At 36.1% G+C, this 16,386-nt stretch overlaps 1 protein-coding gene across 3 annotated transcripts in view; it reads right to left on the minus strand.

The window, feature by feature from the left end:
- SLC44A5 (solute carrier family 44 member 5) overlaps window positions 1-16,386 on the minus strand; it is a 168,754-nt gene that overhangs the window by 38,192 nt on the left and 114,176 nt on the right. For all 3 annotated transcript variants that reach the window (XM_087930041.1, XM_026700187.2, XM_087930040.1), the window contains exons 3-4: window positions 12,895-12,968; window positions 2,650-2,734 (exon numbers count right to left, since the gene is read on the minus strand). In XM_087930041.1, the coding sequence (XP_087786167.1) occupies window positions 2,650-2,734; window positions 12,895-12,968 (159 nt within the window). The remainder of the gene's footprint in view (window positions 1-2,649; window positions 2,735-12,894; window positions 12,969-16,386) is intronic.

Below are 16,386 nucleotides of genomic sequence, written 5' to 3' on the forward strand. Positions count from 1 at the left end.
GAGTATTTACACCAAGACAAATACCTTGTGTGTCCAATCACACTTGGCCAATAAAGAATTCTATTCTATTCTATTCTATTCTATTCTATTCTATTCTATTCTATTCTATTCTATTCTATTCTATTCTATTCTATTCTGTTCTATTCCCTCTTCTTATTTCAGCCCAACACAATTTACATGTTTGCTGCTACAGAGATCCATAAAGAAGATCCCAATGTAAGCCATTTAAACCCTTACAGAAAAAGATGGGATTTGAATCCAACAAATAAAATAAGGGAAAAAAAATCTATCCATCCAGGCTGCTTTGCCTTCTTTTTGAAAGCTGTGGATGCCTCTTTGGCTGTCTCTTTAGCATGGTTTGCCAAAAATATTTGATGCATTGAAAAGGGAATTTTCCAACTCCTTTTGAAAAAGTTAAGGAAAAAAAATCATACCCATATTCATCTATATGGACACACTGCATCATTATGCTTTCTAATAGGACCATTGCCTGCTGAGAAGAACTAAAGTGTTCTTTAAAGTGTGACTATCATCTCTTGATATACACAATGAGTATACAACTAGAACTCTTTAAAATTGAAGTTCAGATTGATAAGATTCCAAATGCCCACTGCAATGAAATTCATACAGCTGAGTGGCAATCTAATTGGAATTGAAGTGTTTTCTATGCTGATAATACGGAAAAAGCACACAATAGAAGAGTAAAGCCGTGGCTTCTTTTTCAGACTATCATGTTATTGTCTTCTAAATGTAAAAGGAATATTGGTTTATATGGAGATTTACAAGGAGATGAATTGATGTAACAAGCTCCCCTCACAATGTACTTAACCCAAGATGGAATTAATTATGTTATTTTAGTTCAATATCATCCCTTACTGAAGAACTTCGAAGGTTGGAATTGTTTCAAAACATCAAATATTCTAAAATATTTATCTGGTATAGAATTTGTTGAACCATTGGAACTATTATTTACATTTTATTGCTCTATGCCAAAGCACTTCAAACAGCAGTAATATAAAGATTAGCATGTCTCTTCAAATTTAACTACTCTCAAGATATGAATTAGAGGCAGCTTCTGGGTTTTACAAACCATAAATCTTTAATCCATATCAGCAACCGGTCAAATTTCATAAAAGCTTTTTTACATGAAATTTTTATTTTTGCCTCCCAACTAGCTTACCAATATCTTCATACATAATGAATTCTAAAGTTGTAATTCAAAAAAGAATGAAATACGCAGATAAGGCTTGATGAGTGCTGAAAATGGGTCCAAAGGATTTATAGTACAATCTTCACATATACTAATGTATATGGAGACTGCCAAATTCTGGAAGGCTAATTTATCATTCTACAGGCTTATTATACTTTAATAAAAATTATATTAAAATACCACTTGTTTATAGCCCCTATAAATACAAAGAACAAGTGTATTCTCAAATAACCAAATGTCCTGAGGCAAACAGATACAAATCTTGACTTAGCCATGAAGGACATTTGGGTGACTTTGGGCCAGTCACTCTTTCTCAGCCTAACCTACCAGTGGTGGGATTCAAAAAATTTTTTACTACCAGTTCTGTGGGCATGGCTTGGTGGGCATGGCAAGGGAAGGATACTGTAAAATCTCCAGTCAGATTTGGTATTTGTATTCTCCAAACCTACTCAAAATTTCCACTACCAGTTCTCCAGAACTGGTCAAAACCTGCTGAATACCATCTCTGTAACCCACCTCACAGGGTTGTTGTGGAGAAAATAGGAGGAGGAAGGTGTGCTGAAGATGTTTGCCATCTTGAGTTACTTGTCAAACAATAAAGTGGACTACAAATAAATAAAATAAATGTACCGTATCTTTTTTTTACACATTATATTAAATTAGGGTTTTCAAGAACCCTGATGTACTGTATCAACTGCTCCTGTTTGGCTATTCTAAAGTTCTTTCTCTGCTCTGTTTACTACATCATTTCAACATATATGACATTATTCTGAGGTAATTTTAGGGTTGGGATGGATATAATTTGCTTTCTACACATCTCAAGTTCCCATTTCCATACCAAAATCCCAGAAAAAATGGACCAGACATCTTTAATTCTATCCTATCTAATGACATAATCATGGCCTCCTTTAAGCCTTTGGAAAGGTTGGGAGCCAGAGTTGCAGCCCCTGACAGCTTAAATGTTTGCCATATGTATTAATTTAAGCAAGCAAGAGAGCATTCTTGCCAGTTTCAGCTGCTGGCATATGATACTGCCTGAATAAAACATGACAAACTTACAGAAATAGGAAGCAGTCAGCTGTGCTTAGAAATTACTTTTCTCTCAGAATGACATAACAATTTCTCACTTGACATCTTATTTAAGCATTCAATTTATGTTGGCTAATCAGACCCAATGCATCTTAGGTTTACAGTCACTTGGATTCATGATGTAACAGTTACATATCTAAGTGACAGACAGTGTCTGGGCTGAGGAGTGACTTGCTTTGAAGTCTGAGTTTTTAAAAATCTTAATTGAAATCCCAATTTTAAAAACCCAATGAATGAAGGCAGAAGCCACCTGCACGCTTTCAGTAAGACATCTGCAAAAAAATAGAAAATGAGCTGATAGCTCTGGTGCATGTGGTAAGAACACAGATGCAAAAGAATTCGGTACTTACTCATTCGGTGTATCTTTTTGACCACAGAACTGCCCATAGCTATCAGTTGGATAGGCTACTTTTCTTGGGTCACCATGTATCCAGGCTGTAAAATTGAGTAGGAAAACAAGAAATCATCAAGTCATTTTGGTTGCAATTAAACTTTGCTATTCATTAAAATGCAATTCCGGTCATGAACTGTTTTAACCACTCCCAATGGATATTTAGAACATTGATTGCTTCTTAAACAGTCACCTTTTTTAATGAAAAAAATATGGAGGGGATAGATACAAAGCAAAACATCTCTTTCTCCTGTCCCCCCCTTTTATAACAGAATGTATCTGGCTGACAGCCAGAAAATGAGGTAATGCACTTAGAAAATGACAGTTATTAAAATGAGGAGAGGGATGCATTACAAAAGCTTTGTTGGCATAAAGCCATACAGTAGTATTGAGCCAAGCCAAATACACTCAACTGACTTCATGCATACTTCTGAGCTGCCTTCTGTACACACCAATTAAAATACACTGTCAGATTCCAGTTTATGCAAATCACTTTGATCTACTATAATTGCTGCAGTCTCACAACTCCTCTTTATATAATGGGGTTAAATGAAGAAAAACTGAAATCAAATCAAGCCAAAATCAAAGTCTTCTCCAAGGTCATCAGGATAATAATTGGAATCATAAGGCATAAAAACACAATGCCTTGATCTTTGCAGGGCAAAGGTAGAAGGGACAACGTGATGCATAACGCCTAATAGCCCAGATTTGTTTTGTACAGCTGGATTAAGGCAGAGTTTTGTTTCCTTATTTTTACTTAAATATGAATTTTAAAGCGTATTTAACTCTGTCTTTGTTTCTATACACATTTCATTATGTGCAGAATATAACAATATTGTGATAGTGAGTTCATTTTTCTTTCAGATGCTGAGGGTTTGCCTTTTTTTATATCACATTATGAAGTTTGACACCTATGAAAAATGGCACTTGTGAAACACTTATATAGGTCAGGTAATATACACTGCTCAAAAAAATAAAGGGAACACAAAAATAAGACATCCTAGATCTGAATGAATGAAATATTCTTATTAAATACTTTGTTCATTACATAGTTGAATGTGCTGACAACAAAATCACACAAAAATTATCAATGGAAATCAAATTTAGCAAGCCATGGAGTTCTGGATTTGGAGTTACACTCAAAATTAAAGTGGAAAAAAACACTACAGGCTGATCCAACTTTGATGTAATGTTCTTCAAACAAGTCAAAATGAGGCTCAGTCGTGTGTATGGCCTCCACGTGCCTGTATGACCTCCCTACAATGCCTGGGCATGCTCCTGATGAGGTGGCAGATGGTCTCCTTAGAGATCTCCTCCCACACCTGGACTAAAGCATCCCCCAACTCCTGGACAGCTTGTGGTGCAACGTGGTGTTGGTGGATGGAGCGAGACATGATGTCCCAGATGTGCTCGATTGGATTCAGGTCTGGGGAACAGGTGAACCAGTCCATAGCATCAATGTCTTTGTCTTGCAGGAACTGCTGACACACTCCAGCCACATGAGGTCTAGCATTGTCTTGCATTAGGAGGAACCCAGGGCCAACCGCACCAGCATATGGTCTCACAAGGGGTCTGAGGATCTCATCTCGGTACCTAATGGCAGTCAGTTTCTTTAGGGGTTTCTTTCTTCTTTCTAAAGAAAGAAGTTTCTTTCTTCTTTCTAAAGAAACGCCACCCCACACCATTACTGACCCACTGCCAAACCAGTCATGTTGGAGGATGTTGCAGGCAGCAGAATGTTCTCCACGACATCTCCAGACCCTGTCACATCTGTCACATGTGCTCAGTGTGAACCTGCTTTCATCTGTGAAGAGCACAGGGCACCAGTGGCGAATTTGCCAATCTTGGTGTTCTCTGGCAAATGCCAAATGTCCTGCATGATGTTGGGCTGTAAGCACAACCCCCACCTGTGGACGTTGGGCCTTCATACCACCCTCATGGAGTCTGTTTCTGACAGTTTGAGTAGCCACATGCACATTTGTGGCCCACTGGAGGTCATTTTGCAGGGCTCTGGCAGTGCTTCTCCTGTCCCTCCTTGCACAAAGGCGGAGTTAGTGGTCATGATGCTAGGTTGTTACCCTCCTACGGCCTCCTCCATGTCTCTTGATGTACTGGCCTGTCTCCTGGTAGCGCTTCCATGCTCTGGACACTACGCTGACAGGCATAGCAAACCTTCTTGCCACAGCTCACATTGATGTACCAGCCTGGATGAGCTGCACTACCTGAGCCACTTGTGTGGGTTGTAGACTCCGTCTCAGGCTACCACTAGAGTGAAAGCACTATCAGCATTCAAAAGTGACCAAACCATCAGCCAGAAAGCATAGGAACTGATAAGTGGTCTGTGGTCACCACCTGCAGAACCACTCCTTTATTGGGGATGTCTTGCTAACTGCCTCTGCTTTCCACCTGTTGTCTATTCCATTTGCACAGCAGCATGTGAAATTGATTATCAATCAATGTTGCTACCTAAGTGGACAGTTTGATTTCACAGAAGTGTGATTGACTTGGACTTACATTGTGTTGTTTAAGTGTTCCCTTTATTTTTTTGAGCAGTGTACTTAGCAAAATCAAGCAGAAAATAAAAGAACACACTACTAAATCCAGGTATTATAAATTTCTTTTTCCACAACAATTAAATAAAGGAGAATATTTCCTTCCTCAGTTTTGGACAGAAAAACAACATTCATTCAGTTATTGTTTTCCTCCATAAAAATTTCTGCTTTGAAATATAATAATTTCAACAATAAATTGTTCTTATTGGGTATACAGGCTCAAGCATAGCTCAAGCAATTAGTACAAAGATTAATTGGGTTGTAACCCACTCACATTACATGGACTACTTAAAGTTTAATTTAACTAATTGGGCACTTATTATTTATTAGATAGCCATATAGGAACTGTATATTATAAACTCTAATAACTCTAGAAATAAATGTTTCTGAAACTCGTAGTTCAGGGGTGTCAAACTCAATTTCTTTGTGGGCCACATCAGGGTTGTATTTGACCTTGGGGGGTTGGGGTGGGGTTGCCAGGGGGCGGGGCCAGCATATCATTTGTGTTGGGGGAGTGCCTATGGTGGCCCAAGTGTTCTATCAGTGAAAATGGGCTCCCAAGCTCTGTTTTCAGCTGTAATCGCCTCCTGAAACCCTCTGTCATCTTGGGGTGGGATACGTGCGGCCTTCACAAGCTCCATTTTTGGATGGGACAGTCTCCTGCAACCCTCTGCCAGTGAAAATGGAGCTCGTGTGGGCTCTGTGTGGCCAGAGGCATCGTGGGCCAGTCCTTCGCTATTTCCAGGGTGGCCCTGCAGCTAGATCTAAGAACCCTGTGGGCCGAATCCAGTGCTTGGGCCTTGAGTTTAACACCCCATCATATTACAGGTAGTTTTCAACTTATGAACACAATTGGGATCAGAGCTTCTGTTGCTAAGTAGGTGATTGTATAATGAGTTGCTTCAAATTAAAACCTTTTATAACCTTTTGTTAAATGAATCATCCCAGTTGTAAATGAATCACACAGTCATTAAGTGAATCTGGCTTTCCTCATTGACTTTGCTTATTGGAAGCTAGTTGGGAAGGTCACTAATGGTAATCATATGACCCTGGGATGCTGAAACTGTCATGAATACATACCCATGGTCATGCGATGGGTATGTATTCATAAATTTGGATACATGCTGGTTGCTAAGTATTCAAATTTTGATCGCATGACCATGGGTATGTTATGATGATCAGAAGTGTGAGGACCAGTTGTAAGTCACTTTTTTCAATGCCATTGTAACTTTGAATGGTCACAAAGCAAATGGTTATAAGTCAGGAAATGCCTGTATTCAAAAGCCAGAGAGCAGATGCTGGTTGCTAATAACATTGAAAAGTGATTATCATAAACCAGTACATTTAAAAAAAGATTAATTTTATCAAATTGTAGGACCAAATTCTCTGTTGAAATTACAAAACTAAAAGTTCTCAATTAGGATTTTTTCCTTTTAGCATAAAGATTCATTTTTTTAGAAAGGTCCATGAATTTTGGATGATTCGATTCTGAAATGTAGACTTTTCTATTGATTGAACAACAACAAAAAAGCCGGTTGAGAATTTTTTGAGTTCTTGTGAAATGTAAATGCACGGTCACCCATATCTAATTGTAGTCAAGAGAAAAATCTTTTCCCTCTGCTCTTCTGTAAAGAGCCAGCAATATATAGATCCTGTTGAATCACGAGTAGCCTCAGGCACAACTGTGATTGTGAACTGATTATACCCTATTTTTCCTTTTATATGAGCTTCATGGACTCTCATGCATTTTGAACAGGACAAGTGTCTGGAGTCTATCCAAAGGTGATCTCATCTCTCGGTTAAAAATAAAGCACATGGGCAAATGTGAAACAAGAAAAGGAAATTGTAATTTGAAGAAGAGAGACAGATGTGAATGCTACCAGTTTGAAAGGGGAAACATTTCAGATGCAGAACAAGACACAGGGACAAAAATATATATCTCTAGATTTCTCTCTGTGTGAAAGATAATATGCAAACATTACAAAAATAGATCTCATTTTGAGTTGCTTTCAGCATCTGTTGGTGTTCGGAAATTTCATTTGATATTTGATGTTCTGTGCTTATAACAAGCACAATGTGATGTACATATGCACTTTTTCAACAGATGCAAAGCTGACCATACAGTCAGTGACCCAAGCTGTGAAGAGAAGAGAAACAAGCCAAGCATTCAGGCATCATCTCCATAAATTTTTGACACATTTCCCATACTCTATAATTGGGAGGAACCTCTCATAGAAAACTGCCATGAAAACCCAGCCAGAGGATTAAGAGAGATTTTTTGTAATAGCAGAAAGTGCAAAGCTATAGAAACATCTAAGGATACAGCACACTTGCAAGCTTCCAACTGTTTTTCTGCTACTTCTCCTGCTCCCTGCCCAATCATCTGATCACTTCATATATATTTTTTTTGGGAAAAAAAATTAAAGAAACTATTTCATAAAGAGGTGATCTACAGTGAAATACAAAAGTAGTGAGGCATGGTTCTAACAGAATGAAAGTCTTTTCTACACACAAAATTGCTTTTGCTTCAGGGAAGATACAATTGGCAGTTTAATCTCTGCTAGGATTTGCTGCTGCTTTCAACTGAATCATCCCACTGTTTACATTTTCTGCACCAAGGCATGTGAAGCCACTGTGTGGTGAGACCTACAGCGCCTTTGAAATCTTAAGTTTCTTCTTTCTAAATTTCTGCTGCGATTGTGAGCGAAATATTTTTATAAGCAATAATAGAGTACTGTACTTCAGGACTTGAGGCTTAATGAGATCTTTACTTTTTTGTCAAAACAGAGGCCTGTTTCCAGTTGTTAGCTACATCATAGCCTGAAATTTGAGGAACTAGAACGGCTTTAAAAGATGTTAGTAGACATGTCTATAAAAAGAGTAGGATGATCAACAAATGAAAGGAAACAATGAAATCTCAAACATGAGGATTTATAAATAATGAAAAATAAATAAATAAAGTACAGTGACTATATTTGCTTGAAAAAAATAAAGGACAATTCTGAAAAAGTGTGTGTGTGTGAAAGAGGCTCATAAGGATTAAAAATAAAATATGTTTTACCAAAAAAAAATCAAAAGCAGATCCAACAAACTAAATCATTGAACAAATCTAAATCATTAAATCAAATAAATCTTCAGGAGAGCTTTTTGAAATAAAAGACTACCCTTTATAATAAAGGACTTATGAGCATTGAAAGTATAAGTGAAGAAAGCAATTGTATTTCTCATCTCCTAGTGAATTCATTTCCTAGCCTGAACATGTCTTTACTATTTGAAAGGAACCACAAAAGAAGATAGAGATAGCCATGTTTTGGGATTGGATCATAAGATAGTTGCTTAATGCAATAATGTAAATCAGTATTGAATTCTAATCATCACAACAATTAGCTGAACATGAATTTTTCCTTAAAATAGATACAAATAATATTTTTGTTTAATTAATTGTAATACAGATCCAAGCAAATGTAACCCAGAAATGCCAAAATTGTCTTCCATGCATGCTGGACATTCCAGTTCTTTATTGCATGCTGCCCAATACTCTTTAAAGTTCTTGTGGGTTTCTTTTTTGGTTATTTGGAGCTTCTGGAATTGTGCAAGTTGTTTAAGGAAGATGCCTGAAGAGCAAACAGCACTATTGATATTAATAAATAGCATCAATATGAGACTTCCAGTTTGAGCTTCTTCGGCAACAGACCGAAATCCATGATCGTGCGTGGTTTTGATCCATTCTCACCGCTGGAGCGCCCCATGCCGGCTGGATTTGGGGCTAAGAGGTAGTGAAGAGGGGGGAGACCGCCAGCAAAGTCAAGGAGAGCCACATCTCTCCTCCTCAGCTGGCCATTACTCCCTTTCCCGAAAGTGGTTGCAGCGGTGATCAGAAATGGCCACCTCAAAGAAGAATTCGACCAGAAAAGAATGTGCAGGAGGAACATAAGAAGAGAAAGTTTTGGTTGAACAGGTTAAACCGAAAAAGCAACAATGTAAGGTACCCTGGAATTTGAACTATAAAAAATAACATTGTTCCTAAAAAAGACTTTGAAGCAGTGAAGGGGAGAAGGAAGGGAAAGGATTTGGCCTTTTTTTTCTTCCCTTCCTTATACTGACAGCTAAGAGATTTAAGTAAGAAATTGACAAAAATCCACTTTGACATCAATAGGCATTTAAAATGAAAATAAAATGTCAAAGTGATAACAAAGACTTTTGGATACTCAAAAATCTTTAAAAGCAGGAAAGGAGAGAAAAAGAATAAAAGGGCGGGATCTGGAAAAATGGAGGAGACTGCCTGGAACTAAAAGGAACTGACAGTGAAATTTTAACAAGATTCCTAAAAGATACATTTTAACTGAAACTTTGTAACAAAATAATAAAACCTCAGGAAGAGAAAGTGGAAAAAAGAAGCAAGAAGAAACAGCTTTAGATTATTTGGATTACTTGGTGATTTTTGGATTTTTGGCTATTGGATTTAAATGACTAAAATCAATTGGGTGGTTGTTTAAAAGTGTTTAAAATAGCATCACTTTTAGAAGAACTGAAAATGGAATTTAAAAAACAGAAAGAAGATGCACAAGAAGGAGGAGGTTCTTTTGGCTTCGTATTTCAATTTTTAGAAATGGAGATCTGGAACTATGAGAAACAACAACTATGAGAAACGCCGTCTTCGGTCTGATTTAAGCATGGTATATAAAATCATACATTGCAATGTCCTACCTGTCAATGAATACTTCAGCTTCAATCATAACAACACAAGAGCACACAACAGATACAAACTCAAGGTTAACCGCACCAAGCTTGATTGCAGGAAATATGACTTCAGCAACAGAGTGGTCAAGGTCTGGAATACTCTACCCGACTCTATAGTTTCTTCGCCAAACCCCAAAAACTTTAACCTTAGACTGTCTACTATTGACCTCACCCCTTTCCTAAGAGGTCTGTAGGGGGCGTGCATAAGCGCACCAACGTGCCTACCATCCCTGTCCTATTGTTTCTTTTATTTTTATTTTATTTTTCTTATATGTACCCATTTCATGTATTCATAACTATGTATACACTTATACTTATTATCTTGTAAACAATTGACAAATAAATAAAATAAAATAAAATAAATAAACAAGAAATGCTTGTGGAACAAGAAGTTTGGGACAAAGAAGAAGCCATCTTTAATGATCAAGTAATTTTATGTGGGGGGAAAAAAGGAAAGGGGGGAAAAGAGTGAAAAGTTTAAGATTTGAAAAAACAACCAAAAAAAGACTAGTTTGAAAAATAATTACAACATTAGGAAGCAACAGAAGAGAAGATCACAGAAGAGAGAGTTAGAAGTAGAGAGACAAGGGGGTAAAAAGGGGAGGGAGAAGAAGAGGGGGAAGAAGGAAAGGAAAAGAAGTTATAAAAGACAGAAAAGATAATATGAAATTGTAACAGGACAGACAAAAGTATAAATATAATGATTGGAAAGACATTGAAACTTAGAAAAAGATACATAATTGAATTTAGATAGATAATTAAAAATAAAGTGGAGAAAACCAAGGGAGGGGAAAAATTATGGAGAAAATATTAAAACAATAATAAGATATGGAATAGAACACAAAGATGAATATGAAATTGAGTTTGTGTCTGTATGAAGAAGTGATAACCCGGGATCATGCTATTCTCAAAAAAATACGTTTTATTTGTATTATGTTTTTGTGAAAACCCAAATAAAATTTATATTAAAAAATAGCATCAATATAATTGTATTAAATATTCATCCATTTTACTTTTATAATTACTACAAATATATGGATCTACAATGTTACTAGGGAATACTGTGATGATATAATTTATTTTAGCAGATAAGGAATACATATTCAATTTTCTTATTGCTATTGCCTGTATATTGAACCACTTCTTTTTCGTTACCTTCTGGCTTTTCTTTTGTTACCTACTAAAAATTACTATAAATCTATTCAAATACTGAAAACATTCATATGATTAAAACAAGACAAATGTCTTCTGAAGAAACAGTACAATATTTTGTGGAATAAATGTTGATCATAGACCCATTATATCTAATTAAACCCATTTCAAAGGATCAACCCCAATAAATAGATAATATCCATGGCCACTGTTTGTTCTCAAAAGGACCAAATGATATGGAGTAGCTGCTAGCCAACATTCCTCTAATATTGTTGGCATACATTGATATGAACCTTATATACAATGTGCATGTTGTACACATGTGAAAAACATGTGTGATGATGTCATGTCATTAATTGTTTATACTAGTTACTATGGGAAATCAATGCAGGACAGACATGAATTCCTAGTGAATTTTCCCAAATGAAAATGCTGGGAAAAATGGTATGTCTGGTTAGACAATAGAAAGAAAATATAATGCAAAAGTAGAAGCTTTAAAGTGTAATTGTAAATAGTGTGTGTATATGTATGTACAGGAGAATGGTATAACTAATGTCACAAATAACTTCAAAAAATGTATATAGAATTTGTTTTTAAATGTGAAAATTTAATAAAAAAATATTCTTTTTAAAAAAGTAAATGCTGAAGGACAACACTTTTGTATATAGGTAGTCCTCAACTTATGAACACAATTGAGCCCAAAATTTCTGTTGCTAAGTAAGACATTTGTTTAAGTGAATTTTGCCCCATTTTACAATCTTTACAGTGATTCATTTAACGACTTTGGCAAGAAAGATTGTAAGTAAGTTGTTAAGTTAGTGATAAGGTTGTTCAGTGAATCTGGCTTCTCCATTGATTTGCTTGTCAGAAAGTCGCAAAAGGTGATCACATGACCTTGGGACACTGCAAATGTCATAAACATGAGTCAGCTGTTAAACATCTGACTTTTGATCACCTGACCATGAGTATGCTGCAACAGTCATTAAATGTAAAAAATGGTCATAAGTTACTTTTTCAGAGCCATTCGAACAGTCACTAAATGAATTGTTGTAAGTCAAGGGTCTTCAAGCTTGGCAAGTTTAAGACTTGTGGACTTCAGTTCCCAGAATTCCTGAGAGTTCATGACTGGAGGAAGAATTCTGGGAGTTGAAGTCCACAAGTCTTAAAGCTGTCAAGTTTGAAGACCCCTGTTGTAAGTTGAGGACTATCTGTAAATTCTTTTAAGAAATAAAATTGTGTTACTTGATCACATCCTTGTTAATACCATTAACTCTTATTAGTGACCTTAGATAATTTCTCTCACCATGACTGTAAGTTGGTGGTAACTACAAATAATAGCAGAGTGATTTTCTGAGGTAAACTCAACTCAAAGTCACTAAATCGCTGAGAAGCTTAATGAACCTTTTTTTATATACATATTCCTTTCTCATTTCTTTTTCCTAATGATGCAATAATTCTAACATTTTTCCTTTACAATTGCCGTTTTATAAACTACAATCAAACCATAGCAATTTTACCTGTGTTGTTTCATTCTGACCCGTTTTAAACAAAAATCAATATACCCATTATTTTGATGTCTCTTCTTACAATTACCATTGTTAACTAATGTAAATAGACATTCCATAATTTATTTCCAATAAGTATTTCCAATGAAAATAGCTCTCTTTAACTGGCATGTCTATTTAATGAAAAACAGCATTCATTCAAATAGCATGTAAATAGCTATTTTCTAATGAACTCTATCCATGAATATTACTTACCCACAATTCCTAATGCAATGTAACCCAGGATGACAACAACGAAGATCCCACAACACAAGACATCTGTGCAATGCCTGAAGAAAGAATATATAAAAATTACAATACATTAGTGGCACAATGCAAATATCTCTTTGGCACAATATAAATACAGAGTGCATCAGCTCAGCACCCATTCACTAGGTATTATTCATCTTCCAAATTTCATTTCAAAGCCACCTGTTTGCTTTCAGCCAATGGTTTTCATTCCAGAAATAATCATCTAAGACATCAATGAAATATTTAGTATGAATTTTCAAACTTCAATATGCTTGGCTTTGAGTTGCTTCTATCAAGGATTTGTTTACAGAAATCCACTGGCTGGGTGTCTTTGGGGCAGTCACTCTCTCTCAGAACAACTCATCTCACCTTAGCTGGGCTAAGTCAATATTTATCTAACTTATAATCTATCACCAAACCTTGTATATTTAAATTCTTGTCAACCAGAATTTGCATATCCGTATGTATTATGTAATAACTCCTATAAAGACAATTTTTGTTCAGGAAAGGGTTTCTGAAGATCAAACTTCACAGGAAGCATTTTTATAACCTTTCAGAGCACCTTCAAAAATATTCTTTTCAATCAATCCTTTCTCATGTCAGGATACAAACGATTGAGTAAGGAAGATTGGATGAGGTAATGACATATAATAGATTATTCACTTTTACTTTCAGGGGAAATATGATCTCTCAATAAGGCTGTGGCAGAATAGCATGTTTACATAGTTCACTAATCATGCTAAAAGCATATTTAAGGTAAACCTGCAATGGGAAGAGTGGAAATATTGTATGATCAGAATTACCGGTGAAACAAGCAAGCCAAAAAAACTAACAAGAGTAGAAAGGTGACAGAATACAAACAGCAAAGGGTGAATAGCACTATAATGTTAACTAAATTTAGAAACCTCACAGATTTATTGAACACATAGTCCTCAACTTATGACCATGACTGAACCCAAAATTTGCTAAGTGACACATGTATTAGGTGAGTTTTGTCCCATTTTATAACATTTTCATGTCACAGTTGTTAAGTGAATCACTGCAGTTAAGTTAGTAACAAGATTGTTAAATGAATCTGACTTTCCCATTGACTTGGCTCGTCAGAAGGTTGCAAGTCGAGGACTGTCAATATTTTTAGCAATGAAAACTATATTCAGGAATTCAGAATTATTCAGAAAAAGCTGAATATTTGAAATATATCAGTCAAAATGTATCAGTCAAAATTACTGGCAATTGGGAGAGAAAGGTAGAAAGTTATTGGCTCACCAGCTGAAACAAGAAAACATTACATCAGAAATTCTGGCTAAGGTTAATTATAAATTGAGACTAAATCCATCAGCAGTATTTTTAATTTCTATATCCAATTATGTAAGTGTAGACTTTCTTTGGTAAAATATTAAAATGTAAGAAATATCTCAAGAATATAAAAAGAAACTGGCATAACTACTATCCAAGTGGGAATGTGCACACGGACTTGATTGCCTGACTCTTCCATGGCCTGGTGGCAAACAGATTATTTATTTATGAATTTATTAAATTTATATTGCCATCTATGGCGACTCGAGGCAGCTTACAGAATGTAAAACCAAATTTTAAAAAAACTAACAAAAAAATCAAATAAATTAATAAAGTACAATAGAACAAAATCTGAGGAAAAAAAATAAAAAATCACCCCCCAACTCCCACCCCTGCCCCGATGACAGCAGATCACATGAGCCATTTGATGGGCTCTATCCTGCTCTGGGTTCCCCAGGCCCACTGGCAGAACCAGATCTTCAGTACCTTCTGGAAGAGTATTAGCGAGGGGGCCATTCTAATCTCTGGGGCAATGATGTTCCAGAGAAAGGGAGCCACCAGAGAGAAAGCCCTTCTTCTGGGTCCCACCAGGGATGGGCCCACAGCATTCCCTGCCTCCCTGCTCTGATGGGTTGGGTAGATGTGACCGGCAAGATATGGTCCCTCAGATAATCTGGTCCCAAGCCATGAAGGGCTTTAAAGGTGACAACCAGCACCTTGAATTGCACCTGGAAGCAAACTGGCAACCAATGCAACTCCCGGAGGAGAGGTGAAACATATGCACACCGGGGTCTGCACAAAACTATATGGGCCGCTGCATTTTGCACTAACTGGAGCTTCTGGATGTTCTTCAAGGGTAGCCCCATGTAGAGCATGTTGCAATAATCAAGATGGAAAGCGACTAGGGCATAATTGGTGCACAACCCACTAGTGGGCCACAGCTCAGGGGTTTGGGGACCCCTAGACTCATACATTAAAATTAAAAGTTCTGATTTCTGGAAAAGCATCTTACTGCTGAAGCCAACTTTCTTCAGACAAGAAATCATGCCCTTTATGTGGAAATATGTCAGAGGGTTCATTTACTAATTGTAAAGCAACTATTAAAAGAGAAGCACACCAATATGTGAAAATTTTTCTAATGGTTACAATCAGGCTTCTTTTTATCTTGATTAATCTCCCCTTAACCTTTATCATTTGAGCTGTGAAATGTGGTTTTGCTTTTGGAGGCACTATAGCCACATGGCTATGCCTTAAGTACATGCCTCCTTTTTGGAGAAATAGTTTCCCACTATTCAATATTTCTGATCTATTACACTATACACTATATAACATCATACACTACACACCATCGAAGAATTACTTATACAGTATAGAAGAAGTGGCCTTTTCTTGTTGCAACTCTTCTGTTATATGCTTCCAAGGCATTCCTCTCTTAACAAATCTACAGTACTTATACTGGATAAGAACAGTCTGACAAAAAATTGAAAAAAAATCAAATAAGTTTAAAGATAAGTAAATCAAGTAAGTTTAAAGACAAAAATGTCTCATTTTTGTTTTCCTTTGAATGATAAAATTTAGGAAGTAGCTCAAGACAGTCAGATTTTGCTTCCAAAACACAAATTAAAGGGAAAACCTATACTTTGTCACTTAAATCATTTGTGTTGAGTATAATGCAAATTTTATGCAATTTTGTTCAATCAGTATTGAATGTATATACAATCAGTACCATGACAATTGAAGGAAGAGACTGTGTTCAAGAAGAGTTTTTAGTTACTAGTAGTATTAAATGTTAAACTCATGCAGTAAGATTAATGTGGAAAGCCTGAATTCTGTATGAACCTTGCATAGTAAGTGAAGATTAAATTCCCTATGGAGCATTGAACTGAATTGTAATAAATTCTAAATCAGCAAAATGTTAGATCATACCATGCTAGTAATTGTATATTCTATATTTTGATAGTTGAATAATTCCTTGACCTTCTAGTTCTGCTGAAAGGTGTTTGCATTATGAATCCTAATCTAATAAGCAATGTGTAGTCATGGCTTGATAGCATATATTAAAGGCATTTTGGTAGCTTAAAGAAATATGTTTTCTGCTGGGTTTAAAAGAAGAATCTATCCACAAGTTTGTCAGGAACTGTAATTCAGTTTAGACGCATG

This window comes from Pseudonaja textilis, chromosome 3 (genome assembly GCF_049901715.1).
Source record: "Pseudonaja textilis isolate UNSWEBS1 chromosome 3, rPseTex1.2, whole genome shotgun sequence".
Taxonomy (NCBI): Eukaryota; Metazoa; Chordata; class Lepidosauria; order Squamata; family Elapidae; genus Pseudonaja; species Pseudonaja textilis.